The sequence below is a fragment of the Manacus candei genome, unplaced genomic scaffold (genome assembly GCF_025592945.1).
Source record: "Manacus candei isolate 608988 ecotype Guabito, Panama unplaced genomic scaffold, ASM2559294v1 h1tg000037l, whole genome shotgun sequence".
In the NCBI taxonomy this organism is placed as follows: Eukaryota; Metazoa; Chordata; class Aves; order Passeriformes; family Pipridae; genus Manacus; species Manacus candei.
The window spans coordinates 12,265,462-12,284,959 of record NW_026138085.1 but is presented as its reverse complement, the minus strand read 5'-3'; the positions used below and the strand labels follow the sequence as shown (position 1 = coordinate 12,284,959).

Here is a 19,498-nt window from a genome sequence, read left to right as displayed (position 1 = left end):
GAGGGGGAAGGAGTGCTAGCAGCATTCCATGTATGAGGAAGAGAGTGGTTTGGGGCTTGCAGATGGTTAAGTCTTCTTTCAGGGAAGTCAGTAAAGAGGTCAGCAGGGATTGATCACAGAGAGATTTGTTGTGTTTTCATGAGTACTCATGTAGGTGTTTACCCAGGCAGGGCTGTTTGCATCATTTGCTATCAGAAATGTCCCTGGTTGAGCATGTCAAGTCTGTTTGATGGAAGCAAACCCACCATCAACAGATCAGTTGGATGGTGGGACAAATAACTTTAGAAAAAAAGTTGCAGATCTGAATCTGTAGCGTGTTTGACTTGGACTGAGTGTACAGGTTACATCCTTACCTGACTTCAAGAAAACTCCTGGTCCCATTGTGCCAAAGGCTCCCCATCCAGCTGTGCTGGGTGGCAGCAGAGTCCAGCTCGTGGGACCCCACAGCCCTCACCAGAGCAACTGTACCCTGCGGGCGCTCCCACCAGGGTACAGCTCCATTTGCCAGCTGCTGCTCGTGAATTTCCAGCTGAAGGGTTCACAGTGTTTGCAGTGCCACTCTGACTGACGGGTTTATCTTCCAGTCCATTTGCTTACTTAATTATCCCAGAGTGAGAAAGAAGTTGTTTCTTATAAATATGGTAATAAGCGGATCAGGATGTCAACAGAAGCACATTCTTGTACAGTTTGTGGAAAAAGCTGACTTTCCCCAGTTTCAGTTCACATCAGGCTTCCCACATCAGCGGTCAGTAAATTAATAAACAATATCTGGTGGCCCCCAGATGTTTGGCATCAGTCAGGACCTGCTTGGAGCTGTCATCATCTTGAGTGTTGTCTCTGTCCCACAACTTTGCAATTTAGTACATACTGGAAAAGGACGAAGCCCTTAACTTCTCTGAGTTGCTTCTGGGATGTCAAAGCTTTCCATTTGACAGCTCCAGCTGCTGTATAAAGGAAAGAGGGTCCATAGACATCTCAGGCCTAACTCATTGCTGGAGGGGAAAGATTTTTCTGCCTGACACCAAATATTGCTGAGGCTATTTTTGCAAAGGGGAATCTACTAAAAATTTTCAGATTAATACAGTTTGTAAGTGCTGGTTTTCAGTGGTATAAAAAATACAAAGATTAAAGATTGAAGCAAGTGCCTGATGTTAAAATAAACAACATACACACATGGGAAAATGATGGTAAAGAACCTGAAGTCTCCCTATTTCCACTTCAGTAGGAATTTTCTCAGTAAGGATGAGTGAAGGGCTAAAGGCTTAGCTGCAGGTCCAAAATCCCTGTGCAGGCTGAGACGTGCTTTAGAAAACAGGATGGGAGTGCAATGGGCTGCAGAGGTGCCCCTGTTCCCCCACAGCTGCTCCACATGCTGGTGAACATCCCTGAGCTGTGCCACCCGCTCCTGCTGGGCGATCCTGGAGTGTGTGTGTGAACACACAGCACATGTACACTTCCCTAACCGTGTCTATCAGTGTCATTTCGGTGTGGGTGGCACCAGTGACTGTGCATATGTTTGCTGGGTGTAGGTGTGCCGAGGGCTATCTGCACACAGGCTTCCCAGTGAGTCGGTGCTGTGAATGGAGGGAACTGTCTCACCCCTTTTCCTTCTTGATTACTTCCACATTTTCCTCACTTTGAATATCTTGAGTCTGCCCTCTCAGAGCCTGTGCTACAATCATTCCTTGAGCGTCACATTATCCAAAATAACAAAATTGAGGTGAACAAGGCAGGGAGAGAAATGCATGTCACTCCATCAGCATTCATTTATGCCAAGGCTCTGTGAAAACCATATAAGATTCTGCATTGTTTGGAGTTTATTTAGATTAATCACTATAATTACATTTTGCTCTTTATAAAAAGCCTCCTATAGAGATTGTCCAGCTAGAAAATAAAAGGAATTTTGGAAATAGTTATTTGAATAGCCTCTTTAAAGACATTCAGGAGCATCATGTAAAACACAGTGGGCACCGGGGGAAATAATTCTGCTGGGAGGTCGGATGGATGCCGAGTTCTGTTGATTTCCTCATTTTTCAAGGCTGGAGGCTTCTGCATGTGAATGAGTCCTTTGTTTTTCCAAGGCTTCTGGTACAGAAATATATCTGCTGCAACAACTGCTTATTTTCTATCCTGGAAACAAAAGCTCTGATAGCGAAGGCAGACCATGCTGCTTGGGTGGACAACTTCTTGCCATGCAAAGCAGAGCAAAGAGGAAGGTGGCAGACATCCTTCTCAGAGCCAAAATTCTCTGGCTCTAAGCAAAACCTTGGAGCAGAAATGGGTGAGAACAAAGGTTCTTGCCTGGTACAGCAAGGTCAGCCTAGACAGAACACAAGGGGAACAGTAGCTCTGACATAGTCATTTTCTTATTCTCACGTCTGGCAAAGATCTAAAGTAAATCAGCCACACTCAAGATGCCTTTATACCATTTCTTGAATTGAACTTGTTTGGCTTTTTGGTTTTTTTTAGATCTGTATTTACTTAATTCTTTACACTCAATTGCATTAATTAATCCCACAAAACCCTGTTGTATGTTCCCTGTTGACCACCAGGTGCCTGCCTGTCCCACCTATGTTTTAAAAACCCTTTGAGAAAAAAAGCAGGTTTTCAAAACACTCCACTCCCTGATATTTTCAGTTGCTCCTGATTAAGATGGTACTGTGCAATATACTTGGATTCTGTATTGAACAATTTTCATTGTTTTCTGAAACCCGCAAGGAGGAATAAGCTCCTTCAATTGTTTTTAGGAATCTAGATAATTCAGTTGTGTTCTTCTCTCAGAAGATTGGTGGATTGATCTGTGTTTCTATTGTGACTACTCTTGTGAGATTAAAGAGTTTCACCAATTTCCCAAGACTCAATTTGGGCATTAGCCAAAAGTTCAGAAGGTATATTGCTTTGATGTTGATTTAAAGAACCTTCAGAGTACACAGAGTTAATTCTGAACATCCTTATGCTAACAGACTCTGAACAAAATGTTGTTATCTATAGGGAAAAAGGAAATGAATACCTTCTTAAAATAATGATCTTATTACTACTTATCTTGTTACATTGTGGTGAGTTTCCCCTTGTTAAGCCACCTGCATTTTGAGAAGTTTATAGACAAAAGCAGCATTATTAATTAATGCGACTGTGCAAGCTTTCTGTAAGCTATTATAATATTTTATTGTTATGGCTACTATTATTGTTATCAGATGGGCTGTTTGGGAGTTTTGAAAACGTGCTAGCATCTTTCTGTTGCTCTAGTTATCCTTCAGTGCCTTCCTTCAGATTACGAATGCAGCTGTTTCTATTAAATTCTGGATGGAAAGCAACGTCCCATAAAACCTATCAGCAGGTTATTTTAGCCTCGAATCACTATTGCTTAAATTATACAAGGAGTGAAATGGAGGTCTGATGAAGGTGCTCTTATCAAGAGCAGATGTGTATTTTTTGTGCTTGAATATGACTTTGGGCTGGTCACCCAGGCAGTGAGATGGGGTCAAGGTGTCCTTTGGCCACCTTTAACTGCCCCCTGAGTGCCAAACAACTGCTCTAATGAACCTGGCACCAAGAATCATTGCCTGGTCACCTGGTAAAGGGTGGTTTGGAGAAAAGAGGAATCCATCCTAGAAGGATATTTAATTGCTTTCCATAAGGAAGATACAAGTCTTCCAGGCTCTGTTTTTTGCTCTGTAACTATACATACTGTCCTTGTAAGAGGCCACAAAGTTTCAGGCATCAGTGCAACTCCTCTCTTATACAAGGTATAGGAACATAGTTCTGTGACCCCATACCAACTCTGGCATTTACATGAGTATTTAAGCATTTTATCATCCCAGAAGTCATAGTGAAATCCATAAAACTGTCTAGGAAGATATCAGAGATCCCAAACTCTCATTTGCAGAGGTTAAATGAAGGCCTGAGGATATAAAGAGTAGTATTATCCCTGCACTGTAAGGTTACCACAGGGTCACAGAATATGTTGAGTTGGAAGGGACCCACAAGGATCTTCGAGTCCAGCTCTTAGCCCTGCACAGGACCATCCCCAAGAGTCACACCATGTGCCTGAGAATATCATGTCATACCTGGGCCCTGTGGCCAACAGTGAACATCTCCTGCAGATTTTGCAGGCTTGTTCACATCCCATTTTGGTTATCCAGGGGTCATGTGTCCAGCTCTTCCTTATGCAGGGGCAAGTCTTGACCTTTAAATGTTAGTCACCACTCTTTGGTGTTATTCCAATTTAACCAAATGCTTTTGGAGATGGAGAGTGGTGACCAGGGCAAGGGACCCTACACCAAACCAGAACATAGGCCATCCAAGTTCTATTTCTAATTCTGCCCCAAACAGCCCTTTTGCTTTCCATTTCCTCTTTGGTATTTAGCCCTTGTGTATATCAAATCAGAATCCCTGGGCTTGGACATGAGCATTCACGTTCTGGTACGATTTGACCCCAAGTTTGGTTTGGGACTTCGGAGGGGAACAGGTGAATTTTCTTTCTGAGATGGCTGTGGCTCTGTATTTACTACAGTTCTTCCTCAAAAATTTCTATACAACAACTTGTGCCTAAGAGCTGTTTCTTGTTGTTTCTAATTTTATTGTTTATCTCCCCTCCTTTCTTTTTTTGAGCAAAGCTTCTTATGGTCAAATAAGCTCCAACCTCACTAGAACTGCCACAAAACAGCTCTTGCAATGATCCAGGCTAAAATAACCCCCTAATTTCAGAAGCCTGCCCTATGTGATGGTGCTGGTGAGCACAGATTCCTCCACATCAAGCACAGAGGTGAAAAGCCTCATAGATTAACAGCAGGCAAGAGAAATCAGTGAAAAAAATGATGAGGGGTGGGGGAGTTTCCTTTTTTAATCCTTTGGGTTCTCTTGTTTGTTGCTCTGAAATCCTTCCTCCCCGGGCACGTTTGCAGGATACGACCCTCTTTGTTATCCTAATGAGCTGGCTGTAGAGAGTGATGGGTTCAGCTCCTGGACTCAGGAGTGAGAGCCCAGGTTGGGAAGCGATGGATCAGAGGCAGAGGAGTTTCATCCCTTTCTCTAGAGGAGTTTGCCACCTACTGATTCACAGGTTCCTTTTAGCTTCTGCCAAGAGAAGTTGAGGGGGAAAGAGGGGAATTTAGGGGTAGGTGGGAATTACCCTTAGAGATCTCAGTCAGGACCCCCGGCGGGAATAGCCGAGGTTAGGGGGGATGCGATACCCAGCTGTTGAGCTCCTGCTGGGAGAAGGGGAAAGAGCTGGTTGGAAGCGCCTGGTGTGTGCGTGTGCGTGTGTGTTGTGTGTGGCGGGGGAGGGATGTGGATGAGGAGCGGGCTCTCTTTCTTTCTCTCGGGGCTCAGTTAATCCTGCTGCCAGGCGGTGTTCAGCGGCAGTCTCAGCGCTGGATTCTGAGCCAGGGAGACGCGCATCCCGAAGGCGCAGCGGAGGGCAGGCGAGAGAGGCAGCTAAAGAGAGCAGAGCGGGGGAAAAATCAAATCTATGCTTGGAACTGGGCTTCTTTTTCGCCAATGCAAAAGGGAATATGCAGCACATTTTTGCCTTCTTCTGCACCAGTTTCCTAGGGGCGGTGTTAGGGGCCAATTTCCCCAACAATATTCAAATAGGTGAGTGTGGGGCTGGGGATGGTGGTCCCCGATGAGTGGGTAGGGGTGGAAAGGGGGTGGTGGGGGCGAGCTGACCCATTCATGTGCTTGCAAAGGCAAAATGCGCGTGTATGTGTGTGTGAGAGAGCGAGGGAGTGAACTGCGAGGGCTGGATGTGCGCGTTGGTACCAGCTTTGCCGGAGCAGAGATGGATCAATTTGGCTTTGGGGGGAGGGGAAGATTGGGAATAAATGCCTGCACACACACCAACACAGAGGGAGAAAAGTGCTTCTGAAATGGAGGAACTATGGAAAAAATATCTGTTTCTTGCTCTGAGAAATGTCTGTGCTGCCATTGTGTGTTGCTGCATTTGCAAAATCGGCGGTTGCATGATACGTTTTTGTGAGGATGCCCTCATCTGTAGGTAACTGGGACGAGAGGTAACAAACAGACGCTCTTCCTTGTTGTTGCTAAAGAATAAGGGCAAAGCTACTGGAGGAGGATTTTACATTGAAGTCTCTTTCCGTTTCATGCCACTTGCTTCCCCTGCACACCAGCAGTGCCTGTTTGATTCCTTTCTCCCTTCCTGTAACTTCTCAGTGCTCCTCTCCTTCCCTCCCCAGGTTTATTATTACTCTCCCGTTGATCTTTATTGGTGATGGTTTGTAACCTAGCCCCAAATTCCCTCCCCTTTCACACCTCCCTTCTCTTTACAATGCCAATCAATTGCTAATCCACCAAGTTCAGGCAACTCCTGCCTGAGTCCAGCTGCACAATCGGTGCTTTTATCGCTGTTGATGCTGCATCTTTGTCTCCCTCCCTTCCTGTCTCCCCTTTACCCCAAATTTGTGCAACATCCTGGATGTTTTTCCTTTTCAACTAACACATGTATTAGTCTAACTTGGCTATGAGCATCTTATTCCTCTGACACTCATGATTGGGGTGTGGAGTGGGAGGAATGGGGGCGTAGGGGGGGTATTGATACACAAATAGCCCTTTCCCCACAAGGAGATGCCCTCTATATTAAAGATGTGCAAAGTGACATTGATAGCAGGTCTTTGCACATTTGTTTCTTCCCCCAGTAATCTTAAGCATTCATACTTTCTGCTGCTTTATTTTAATTCTCCCTTGTTGCTAAGTGTTTTGTTTCTCTATTCCTAAAATGCCAACAGCAGTGTTCTCTTTAAATACATATAGATTACAAGACAGGCTGAATTTAATAGCATCTTTCTGGAGGCTGTGAAGGGATTTGCTGCAAGCCAAGGTTCCAGCTGGGGGAGCAGCAGGAAACTTTTCCTAGGGCCAGGCTATTGCTGCACTTTGTTACAGGTCCATGGTGGAGGAAAGGCTCTGATCCTTAGTCCAGCCTGTTTCCAGTTCCTATCCTATTTGCATCATTCTATGATTCTGGGTTTGTCTGTACTTAAGCTTAGATTGATCCTTTTTGGGGTCAAGCTTTCAATTTCCTGCCCAATTTGAGTTTGGCCACTGTCACCTGTTAAATTTAGGGCTTTTGTTTTTTTCAGCAAACCTCCAGTAGCAGCAGTTGTTTGGTCATGGGTCCCACATGTCACTCTGGATCTTGCAGCCCTGTCCCCATCCACCCTGTTGGGCCAGGCTCAGCCAGGCTGCCCTGTACCCCAGAGTCACATAGCATGGAGGAACCTCTGCAACCTTTCTGTAGCAAACCTTTCTTTCTAGTCAGGACGGTTTAAACTGAGCCTAATTACAAGTGAGGGGAGGAACAAAGACTCTGATTCTGCCTTTAGTAAGGTAACATTGACAGTGTTGCCATTTCTCTGCCTTGAAGTTATGGGGGGTGAGGAGTTTCAGCCAAAGGCTGTGGATTATCCCAATCCTACAGGCTGCTCAGCCTGAGGATGCATCAGGGCTCCTATATGTGATCCAGGCATTACATAACACACAAACTAGAAAAGTTTTCTGCTCCCAACCTGTCTGCAGTGGGCACAAAACCCCTGGGTCTTGCATGCTGGAGGGTTTCCAAGTCTCGAGGCACTCCCTGGGCTGGGGAGCTGTAGCCTCTGCTCGCAGGAATATTTTGGACTGAAGAGGTTTCTAATACAAGTGTGCTTAAGACCCTTCTTCATATTGTTTTGTTTTTCTCCCCAGGGGGGTTATTTCCTAATCAACAGTCCCAGGAACATGCAGCTTTTAGGTTTGCGTTGTCTCAGCTCACGGAACCTCCCAAGCTCCTTCCCCAGATCGACATTGTGAACATCAGTGACAGCTTTGAAATGACATACACCTGTAAGTACCAGCGTTCACCGTGCTCTCCCTTACTTTTGGATCTTTATTCCTGACTGGAGTTTATTTCCTGTCTGAAATACGAGATATGTTGTTCCAAATGTGCTACTCAGCTTTAGGGTCCAGGCAAGAAAGCCCCAAACACACAAAGGATTTCTGAATCATTTTGGTTTGTGCTAAGGCACAGGGATGAGGTAGTGCTGCAGTTATTCAGTATGTCCAGTGTTTTCTCTTCCATTGCATCCAAAGTGGTATAAACCCCCCAACAATTTATTTCTTCTTGTTTCTCTAACCTCTGCCCAGCTCATTATGTTAAGGTTTCATTCCCACATTTCCTGTAGCTGTGGTGTACAACAAAGGCACCTCTTTCCACCCACGGAGTGCACAGAAGTCTCTGTTTAGTGTGAACAGCTTCTTCCTCAGTCCCAGTTTAGCCATCTGTCCTCGTAATTTAAGAAAGACCTAGCAGAAATCAGCAGCTTGGTGCAAGTGGAGTCCAGATCCACAATAAGGGGCACTCCTAATAATGACAGAGAAGTAACAGAGTTCTAGTTTCAAGAAAAAGTGAAATCATTTGCTCTAAAAACAAGTATCAAAAACTGAATTTGAACCACAGAGTTGATCCTAGGTTGTATCTGCACTCAGCTAAAGCACAGCTGTGCTGTTCTTGTCATATGATATAATTGGGGAAAGAAAAAACTGGCTGGCCAGGTAATGCCAAAGTTAGCAGCAACAAACAAGACCAGGAGGGAACTAGGTGAAAACTAAACCCATAACACAGCCCTGTGGTTGTGTGAGAGCTGTTACAGGATTTGCTTCCCTTGGAAAAGAGGTGCTGTTCTGTGGGAAAGGGGCTCCTGTGCCGACAGGACGTGATGCACAAAGAATTTCTTGGTTTAACCTGGTCTCAGACACTGCTGACGCTCTTTGAGCCTGTGAGTGCATAAGTAGACTGTCAGGAGGGGCTGGAGGAGCTCTTCCCTTTGTAGAGCCTGTTGGATTGTTGTCACATCCATTGTGTCCTCTTGAGTCACTGAAACATCCTCTCTGCGCTTTAGTTGTGTGGAGAGTGGGGGTAGAGGTGGACGCAAGCGGTTGTCTCTGCTCAGAAATGCACAGAAGGCAAAAAAAAAAGGGTCAGAAATGTACAAGAGGAGAATTATTAGGGCTTTTTGAAGGAAAAAAAATAACAAAAAAGGAGAGTTGTGATATTTTCTGTTGGAAGGTTTGCAAATACAAGATTTCAGGAATTTCCTGCCCAGTAGGATATAGGAGAGGAGTAACAGATTGGCCACACTTTCATTGCAGTATCTAATGACATGTCTAAAGATTTTCTATTTTCCTTAATATCCCTCCATTTGCCAACTACAAGGTTTCCATCAAGGAAGAGCAACTATTTCAGCTCAATCCAATGGCACTTTCTTGGCAGGAAAACCAGACAAATAGAAGAAAAAAGACAGACCTTGTATCTATCAAGGGAAAGCGTCACCCACCTGGGGTAGAGTTGCTGACTGTGGCTGGGGATGAGCTATTTCAGTGCTGAAAGCAGGAAGAAAGCAGAAGTTGCAAGAATATCACTCAGATAAATTCTTCACCTGCACGTGGCTTTCCTTCCCTCCCCACCCCTGCCACTAATGGTTTTGTTTACAGCTTCAGTAGCAGGACCACAATACTAGTTATGCTTCAGAAATCTGTCATTAGTAGCGCGGGGGCAGGGGTGGTCTCACAAAAGCTGAATGGAAGCAAGACAGCCTCCCAAAGGATGTTATATTTGAGCTCTATGTAGGGCACATTGTCCTAGATCAGACCAGCAGAGCACTCTGCACAGTCCAACTTTACTTGTCCTCGTTTTTCTTCTCTTATAATTAAAAACTTCCTAAGTTCTTCCAGACTATGGAAGGCAGCATTTGTTTTGTAAGCACAAAAGAAGGTGTTATTCCATATACCCTAGGGGTGAAAAAAAACCCAACCCCAAAAAACCAGGCCATTAGGAGACCTGATTTTTGTACTTTAGGGCTGAAGTAAAACTTTTCTCAGGAATTAACTCATTCCTCATCTTCCAGCTAATTCCCTTCCCAGTTGCCAAGACTAGATATCAGCAGAAAGATCTGTTTATTTACAGAGAATAAAAACCTTGCCCACGCAGTGGTCCTTATCTTCTGAGAAATGACTGGCCATGCTACCAGTTAAAAGTACCAGTTTCTGTTCCCATGGAGATGGAGAACACAGCATTTCCCTGCAATTGGCATTACCTGTTTCTCCGACAGTTAAGTCAAAGATGTTTGTACCCTGTCTGGGTCTCCAACAGGTCATCTGAGGAACACTAGCAGGTCCCAGCCCCGTTGCAAATCCTGCTTTGTGTTAGGATCTGGCCTCATGTGCTAAATGTAGTCCTTATGGCAAGCGCCCGGAGCAACATCATTGAAAATACAGAATATACATTAAGAATCAGTTGTGGGAGCAGAAGGGAAACCCTTGTTGGGCAGCTTGCAGGGTGATGCTGAAGTGGCGGGATGAACTGCAGCACAATGACAGCGCCCTGGCTAAGGAGATTGTGTGCAAAATGTATCTCAGCATCAACTGTGACACTGTCTACCTCTGCCTGACACGTATTTGCTTACTGGCTAGGATGAGCAAGCTTTGGCATGACAGTGGGTGAAGTTACACGACGTCCTGCCCCCATTAGTGCCCAGGTAACGGCACCGTTAGTGACGTGCTAGTGATGATGGTGAATTGGTAACAGTAATATCCATCAAAGTGATAAATCTGGAAAATAGCAGGAGGCTGCTGTTGTTGCTGGGCTGTCACTGTGACAGCCCAGCAATAACTTTTGCATTTCTGATGCTTTCAGCTGTGGACTTTTCATCATTACACAGTGATTGTGAATACTCTGTGTGGGGAAGCGCCGATCCACAAGTCCTGTGCTCCCTGCGCATAACACATCAATAGATGATGATTTTAAAAAACCGTAATCATTAAGAAATTAAAAATAGGTTGTAGATACAAAGTGTGTGGTTGATGCTAATGTTGCTGCAACACGGGCACATTTCAATAAGCGAAATATCTTCCTGAATTTGTTCCATCCCTTGGAATAGCTGGTAATGAACAGGCTCTGGGGTTGCAGCTGGGTGTGTGGTGGGGCTTACCCATATGAAAACACACACCTGCAACTCTGAGGGTTCTTAACTAAAGGTTAGGAGGCTTTATAATTTTGTGATGTTACTTCAAATGCCAAGGCAATTCTGCAGGGGTAAAGTGAATTGAAAGTCCTTCCTGCAGCAGAAGTACACAGCAGTGCCAGGTGACTGTAAAGGGTAAAATGATGGTGTGGTGTAGCTGAAATGCTTAACTAGTGACATAGCAGAGCAAAACCCTTCTGAGCATCTTTAAAGACATGTCCACAGGTTCTGTCTTCAGCCATGTTTGGAAAAGAGCTTTACAGCCTCCACACAGTCTCTAGCAAACTCTGCCGTGCTGGGTTTTGCCATGTCTGACTGCACTCAGGACAGATCCAACACAGCAGTGTTGATGCTGCAAGTCAGAGTGGAGAGCGGTGGGAAGAGGCCTGCTCTGTGCCAGATGTGAGGACGTAGAAGGTCTAAAGCTTAGGAGAGAGCTGAAAATTCCTGTCCCTGGGAGGTCTGCAGTGGATGCAAGCACCATGTACTGTTGGCAGCAAAAGGATTATAGGCTGCTTGCTTGAGACAACCTGTGCTGGGAGTAGTTTTCTCTTATTCTTCATCTCAGCCTCCAATTGTGCACATGTAATGCACATCCCCATCCTGTGCATAGCCCAGCTCCTCAGGGGATATGAATTGTTTCAGCCACAGCTCCATAGCTTTATTTAATTTGTGGTGCAGAAGCTCCTGCTTTCGGCCTCTGGCTGAAGTCCCCAGGTGAGCCCAGCAGCGTCAGGAGACGTGATGGCTGCTCTCCCTGTCCAGGGAAGCCGATGGCTCAGTACCAGCCTTCCCTGGCAGTGCCCTGGGGGGCTGTGCCCTGGGAGCAGCGCTCACACAAGGTGAGTCACCAGCTTGGTAAATCTGTCCCTGCAAAATTCAGGCCACTTTGCAGGGATGACCAGTGACTAAAATAACCCCTGCTCGTCACTGAGCCCTGCAGCTTTGCTGAGGTAGCCATCGGATTTTGCGTGCTTAGGTGTGGGGCTACTGACAAGGGGCATCCAGGAGCTGCCCACCTGAAACACAGAGGTCTGCACAGGATAGCAACAGGATTTTTCAGCTGCAAGAAAACTTGTAAAGAGGCTGAAAAACAATGAATTATTTATCCCTCTCCTTCCTTGTATGCACAGATACAGTTACTGTGGGGTCCTCACGCTGAGTATGGACTGTGGGTGCAGTAGAATATCAACAGTTGAATCTGTTCTGCAAATTAGAAAATGATCATGTAGTTTGGATTCTGTTCATATTTTATGAGGGCCTCCCAGCACCAATTAGAGAGGGATTTGTAGTGATCACTCACTCCGTGCTTATATTCTTATCAATAGCAGCAAGCTTACATCCAGATCAGCTATGAAATGAAGTATTTCTTTTTCTTCTTTTCCTTGGATACTTACATATATAGATAGAGTATTTATAGAGATTGCTTTTTATCTCTTAAATTACCTCTTAGAGGCAAGAAGGAATAGGCAAGAATTAGAATGTTCTCAAATGACGATCTAAATTTGTTTTAATCAAACAATTACTGCATTGGATTTAAAGGAAGCTTTTTTGTTGACAAACATACGATGGTCGCCATTTCTTGTAAAGGTGTTGTAATCATTCCAGCAACAATCAATTAAAATGCAATTTTTATAATTAAACTTCCACAGTCTAAATAAGCCCAGCCCTGTAATAGTTGTGGTATTGCTAGACTTGTTATTATTTTTGCAGTGTCAGAAACCTCATGTAAGTGCTTTGGGATTTTTTTTTCCCTGTAGAGCTGAGGATGCTCGCTATGACTATTTAATATGAGTTAAGCCAACAGAAACATGGATTTAATGATCAGATGCAGTCTGATTAATACAACATAGGTACTACAAGGAAATACATCTCCTTAGATTATGTAATAGGAAAAGATGTGATGCAGGCAGAGGAATCACAGAGCATCAATTCACGTTAGACCAAACTGCGGTTAAGGTTGCTCAGTTTGGGGCAGGGATGCCCTATAGCTTTCTAGTAAGTGTGTGTTTACTTAGTGAGATGCCAACACCTTGGAGGGTCAGGTCCAGCCTTAAGGAGTGTGCTGATCCTGCCAAACAGGAGGGAGCAGGTCCTGGGATTGACACCAGCCTCATGTGCCCAAGGTCTCTGCAGGGCCCCCAGGGTGGGTGCTGGGTGCTCAGCAGTCACAGTGGCCACTGACACTGGGAACAGGTGTCCCCCAGGCTGGCATGTCCATCCCTCCAAAGGCCATAGGTGCACTTATTCTTTGCATGATTACTTTTGTGTATTTAATTTTTTTGTGCTGGGTGGTGGGAGCGGTGCCCGGGAAGAAAAGCAGATATGACGCAATAAGGAAAAATCAGAGGAGGAATAAGGGGAATTTCACACCTGCAAATCTGTCTGCTCATCTGGAAAGGATCCCAGATACTCATTGGTGACAAGCAAAAAAGAGAGTGAAGAAGCAGAATGTGGGCTCTGCAGAAGGCAGAGAAAGGATTTGAGAAACAGTGAGCTGGAGAGGCCAGACCTGTCCGTTGTGTGACAGTCACAGTTTCCGCTCACAGCTTATCCTTTCTTCTCTAAAAATAAAGCTTTTTCATGTGATAGGGATCCTACTAGGCCAGAAACACACAGGTTTTATATTTTGGCATATTAGCAAGGTGAGAGTGGAAATCTTTGTGTGACTGCAGGGAAGGCAGTGAGGGGAAGCATGCTGTTCATTTCCAAAACTGGTGGGAATTTTAGATATATATGTTTACATTTCCTTTAACAGGGTTAGGGCCCCAAAGGCAACAGCTCTCTGCCAGTAGAAATGGAAATGGTCCCAGTTAACTTCAGTAACATGTGGAGCTCAGAGTGAACACAAAATCAACATGATCCTTAAAGAGGCAATAAGTCAGGGAGACTTTAATATTCTGAAGATCCAAATTCTCCGGGGTGCAGAATTAACACAAGTCTGAAGACAAAGATGCATTTATTTCAACTACATTCCTTTAAAGAGAAAAGGATTTTATTTCTCTGACTTTAGTTGTGTAGAAGTGAAACAGGGCAGTGTTTTTCCCAGTGAAAAGTTCTGTTGCGTAGAGCACAGGATGTTCTTCTGTAATACCTGAGGAAGTCAGGGGTTAGGCAAAATGCAGGTGAGGGGCCAAACCAAGCCATTTGCAATCCACCATCATTCCAGAAAAAAAAAAAATAATTTCAAAATAGTACTGAATGATTAGAATAATAACAGCGTGGTGTCCAGCAGAAACCCTTCCCTGCTCACCAGCCGCACGGATCGCTCATTAGCTTACACACTAACGAGTCTCCAGCTGATTTTCTCACGCTGCCCTTTGGCAGCCAGACCCATTTGTCCCCTCTGGGGTATTCTTAAAAAAAAACCCCACCACCACAACAACACAAAAAAAGACAAAAAGCTCCTGAAATGTCAGTTCTTTTTATTAATGTAGATCAGTTATTTTCCCTGTTGTCTGCAAACCAAACCCTTGCCAATCCTCACTCAGGGTTGCAATTCAGGAGACGTACTTATGCATCTCCAGACTGATTGATCCCTTGAGGAAGCAGCAGTGAGAGGCAATGAAAAGGTGAGTAACAGTTACAAAATGCCATATCTTGGCTTCTTCAAGAGGGTCTTTTCATTCTTTGATTTTATTTGTTTTTGGCTGTGTGGAGGAGTGCAAAAGAAAACAACTGATGTCTAAGATTGAGTTGTGTCATGCAACTGATGGCAGGATTCTCGTGTGGATGTGGCATATGTGTCTACATCTCTCTATATGCTATAGGAGTCTAGTCTTGGCTTTGATTTTATCAGCGAGATCCTGACACTATGCTAATGGGGATGAAGTGGGAGGGAGATGAAAGGTTGAGGGCTGGAGGTTCAGAGGAGAGATACAGAAGCCTCTATAAGTAATCTGGAAGCAGCACAGAAGGATCTCACATGAAACCAAGGGCTACTTCTCACCTTCCCGCTCTCCCAAACACTTTGCTTTGATCTTTGCTAGCAGTAAGCTTCAATGAGCAAAAACATATCAGTGATTACACTGATTCACATGTAATTTTTCTCCTGCTGGACTTCTAATATTCCCTGAATACCCTGAGCCTTGTTGTCTTTCCTTCCACGCAGCACCCACACCCCGTTCAGCACCATCTGCAAGAAGGACAAGAGTTGCTATTCTGGCAGGTAAACAGCAGGAAAAATTTGCAGCAGGCCTGGGAGCTTGTGAGGAAAGCACTGAAAAGTGAAGTGCAACAGAGAGCACACAGGGACAGAGGATGGAGAAACCCTGGGTCAGAAGACATGGCATGGGAAAGGGGCCAGGCAGCAGCTCTGGGGGTCTGTGGACAAGCTGTAGGTGAAGTTTTCCTTGTCTCTCTTTTCATCCCACAGCTAAGGCAGGGAAAGTCTTGCTTTCTGAGGGCTCTACCTTTTTTGGCTCAAGTATGAGTTGGAGATGCTGTTGTCTCCCACTTCACCAGCACCATAGGTCAGCTTACTCTTGGCCTCCCCCTTCCTTGGTGCAATGGCTGCAGAGCCAGATCTTGGTGCTTAACACAGGGAATCCCCTGCATGGGGTGGTTATTGCAGACTGTCAGCTTGTCTTACACAGCCTTCAGTCCTTTTGCTGATGCAATGGTCCTGACATGCCACTCTGCTTTCCCCTCAGCCAACCCTGTGCAGCAGGACCCCTTGCATCCTTAGTGCATGATGAGCACGTACCATTTATAGGTGGCTTGATGCACGGGATGCACGGTGGTCATGTGTTGGTCCTGAGATGGGACTGTTTGTCTAGGGGAAAGGGAGACAACAGATGCTGAGATGTAGACCACAGTGAGGTGAAGGTTAGCTGGAAAGGAAGCAGGGGAGGTTTGGGGGTGATGATCTGATCAGTGTCTAGCAGGGACCCAGATCAGCAGGGAAATGGGGGCAGGTCTGGGCTACCAGCGCTGTGTCTGCAGGGGCTGAAGCAGGCAGTGGAGCTGCAGTGGAGAAAGAGGTCTGGCCTGCAGGGATTTCAGGAGAAATGTCTTTGTGTAGAAGGTGATTAATGTCTTTAATGAACTACCAAAGGAAGTAATAGAAAGCCAAACCAGATACGGCTGCAGTGGGGGAAGGGGCTGAGGAGAGTTGCAGTTGCAGGCAAGGACGAGGCAGTGAGCTGCGGTGCAGCCCGTGCAGCAATGCCATTTCCAGTTCACTGTCCCAGAAAAACAGGCAGGCACAGCAGCTGTCCCTAGTCTGTCCTGAGCAGAGGCAGATCTGAGTGCGTTTCACAGATTTAATCAGAATTAATTCACTCTACCAGACTGTCCTGGTTCTGGGGTCTTTTCTGCTCAGCTTATTTTGGCTGTGCCAAAACCCACTGTCTACAGCTTCAAGGGTTGGAGGTGGTAATCTGGGAGTCCTCGTGCTCCTCTCCTGTGGGGACAGCAAAAAGAGGCTGTGGGGAGAGTGGAGCCTCACTGAGGAGAGCAGGGCCTCTCCTCCTCTGTGGGGGAGGAAACCTCTTCAGGTCCCAGGAGTCTGGGACCTGGATTAGCTTAGGCTGACAGGCATTAAGAGTCATCATTTGTTTAGGAACCTGCAAGAAATGTGTGGATGAAGTCAGGCAGATTTCTAACATTGAGTCATCTATATCATAACATCCTCCACCTTAGCAGCCTTGTGTGCCAGACTCAGCAGAGACCTCAGAGATACCAGCATCTTTCCTGAACCCACAGAACCCCAGGCAGTCCCAGGGTTTGCAGGAGGTTGCCCATTCACAGGCACACACAGACCAGAAAACTAGCCCTTCATTCTCCCAGACAAGCCCATGTTTATGTGCTGACACTTAGGGGGGCAATGGTTTCACTGTGCAGCCCCCAGGTAGGACCTGAGATAGCTCCTGAATTTCCATCCCTGCTTCCTGAGCAACCACACACCTCTAGAGATGAGCCCTTCCCCCAAAAGCCCATATCACCTCTTGTTCTGCACTAACTAGCACTACTTTGGGGTACAGGCTTGCTCTGTCAAAGAGGAAATTCTTCTTCAAGCATTGTCACAGTTTCACTCACACTGAATTGAGAATACCAGCACACAGCATCTCAAATAGCAGCTCTCAGTGACCACTCCCGAATTTCTCTTTTTTGCTTGGGAAGCTTTGCTTGTTCTCAAGTCCTCACGTATGTCCACGTGTCCCCTAACTGAACTTTTCCTTCCTCTGTGAAACACCAAGTAAAGCAACAGAAGAGTGTTGATCTTGGCTTAGCTTACAGTGAGACCTTGAGAGGCAGGTGAGATGAATCGTACCCCAAAGTGTCTGCTGCTGCATTATGTCCTTCTGCTAATTCCTCAGTCGTTTGCTGAAGGTGACATCTCAGCGGTATCAAACATTTTCCTGCTCTCTCTGCGAGCAGCCTGTAAAGGCTTTGATAAAAGCAGGCATCACATTGCAAACAGGCACTTCGCAGTTGTGCTATTCTGATGTATTGCTGAGAAGTGAAGAAAACATATGTCCATGGCGTAGAAACTGCTCTGCTCAGGTTCTCCTTCTGTATTTTGGTACTGCACTGCAGTGGCCCCCCAAGGGCAGGGGCCTGATGTTTGCTCTTATCCTCTTGGCCTCTTGTATTTCTCACTTTTCATGGGCTTGCTGTTGGCAGGAGTGTTTGGAGTGCTCTGACAACAATGCCTGGGTTTGCTTTTGCTGTCTTTAAGCAAATCTCTTTCTCCCTCTTCACGTTTATATGCCCCTGGCCAGTAGTACCTTTCCCTAGGAGTAGGCTCTGGGGGATCATCGGGGAGGAATGTCTTCAGATGCTGTGGCATTTTCAAAACAGCACCCAGGGATTTGACTGAGCAATCCCCACTAGCTCAAATAGGAAGAGCACGATCAAGCCCTGCATGGCACTGGAAAGAACAATCTTGTAAGAAAGGAAAACAAAAAGTTGTTTGGCCTGGAAAAAAAAAGAAATTAATTTCTGTAGTAGCATCCTATAGCAGCTGAGACAAATCAGACCCAAAGCCCTAGATCAAAACACACCCGAAAATCCTGAGGGTACTCTGAATCCCATTCTGAATCCCATTTCAATCCTGTTCTGAGTTCTAATTGCCATTTGGCAGCAATCTCAGAGGAGTGTGATAGCAATGTGCATTCAGGTTTGCTGTTTCAAGCCTATCGGAAGACAGAAAGTAAAAATTTGAATCCAAGCTAGCAACTCAAGCAGAACAACTTTAAAAAACAAACGGGGGGGGGGGGGGGGGGAAGAAGGGAAGACATCACCCCTCTTAGCTCCCAGGGCTGTGGAATGAAATCTAGAGCAGCGTCATGGAGGGATAGAGGGAATCGGGGACAAGACGCTGAGGCAGAGCAGCATCCTGTGGTGGGACCACGGGAGCCTTTGCAAAGGTGTGTTTGTCTCATCAGAGGTGTGTTGTCTCAGCTGTGCAGGGAGGAATGAGGTGTGTTGCTGTAGGACTATGGGTGCTTGTGCCAGAGGATGATTCATGTCCAGAGTGACCAGAGGTGCTGCAGAGGTGTAGCGTGCAGGGGTGAGATTGTTTCCCTAGCTATCCTTGCCTGTAGCCAATACAGTGAATTCTTCACTTTCAACAACAGCAAATTTACACTAAAGAAAAGCTCCATCAAAAGGAAATTGCACTTGACTGTCTCTCTTTAGCCACTGGAGAGCAGCAGGCAGACAGGCGCAGGAGGCTGCCTTCCCATCCCTTGCTGCCTGGTGTTCTGTGGTTTTGGCATTGCAAAAACGGGAAGCAGCTGTGAGCCCTTTGGATCACAAATGGATATGGGAGTCTGCTACCTCTGCTAACAACTCATTTATTATCAGGGAGCAGTTTCCTCTGAGCTAGAGCAATCTATCATTTCTTAAAGACGCTGTGTGAGATTGAAAGAATTTTCTTTAAGAGTTGGCACCTGGCACCCGGCACCCTGTAATGAGTCCATCTTTGGGAAGAAATCTTCCTCACTTCCTCATTAAGGTTTCTTTTTCCCAGCTTCAGGAAGAAGGGAGAGGAATGTACTGCAGATACACTCTTCGCTCTGAAAAGTTCAAGAACATCACTTCTCTGAGAAATTCCTTGAGAAATTCTCCTCTCCTGCTTCTCTTTTGCTTCTCTTGTTGTGAGGAGAAATTATTTTGCCCAAAACACTGATGAAGGGAAGGTGAAGATGTTATTCCAACCCCCTTGCATGAAACCCATGTATGCAACTCCAGGCAGGTTAAGCCTGCCACACACAACATCCCACCCACAGTCAGCACCTGCCTGGCCTGGATTTCACGCTGTTTCAGCACAGAGCTGCTGCTTCTGCCATGTCAGCCCGTTTGCTTCCCCAGAGTGTGGGTTTGCACAGTGGGAATGGGCTGTGGGGCCACTCTGCAGCCCCAAACAAAGCCCTGAACCCAGAGACCTGCAGTCAATCAGCTCTGCCAAAGGGCATTTTGATGCATTGGGTGAGGGCCTTGTGGTGTCAGTGCAGATGTTGAGTAGCCTCCAA

At 45.8% G+C, this 19,498-nt stretch overlaps 1 protein-coding gene across 5 annotated transcripts in view; it reads left to right on the top strand.

Moving 5' to 3' along the window:
* The first annotated feature begins 5,146 nt into the window (after window positions 1–5,146).
* GRIA1 (glutamate ionotropic receptor AMPA type subunit 1) overlaps window positions 5,147–19,498 on the top strand; it is a 120,028-nt gene continuing 105,676 nt past the window's right edge. For 3 of the 5 annotated variants that reach the window (XM_051793521.1, XM_051793522.1, XM_051793519.1), the window contains exons 1-2: window positions 5,148–5,595; window positions 7,705–7,842. In XM_051793521.1, the coding sequence (XP_051649481.1) occupies window positions 5,514–5,595; window positions 7,705–7,842 (220 nt within the window). In that variant the 5' untranslated portion in view covers window positions 5,148–5,513. Of the gene's footprint in view, window positions 5,596–7,704; window positions 7,843–19,498 lie in introns of all 5 variants that reach the window. The other 2 variants (XR_007905539.1, XM_051793520.1) reach the window with 1 other exon arrangement.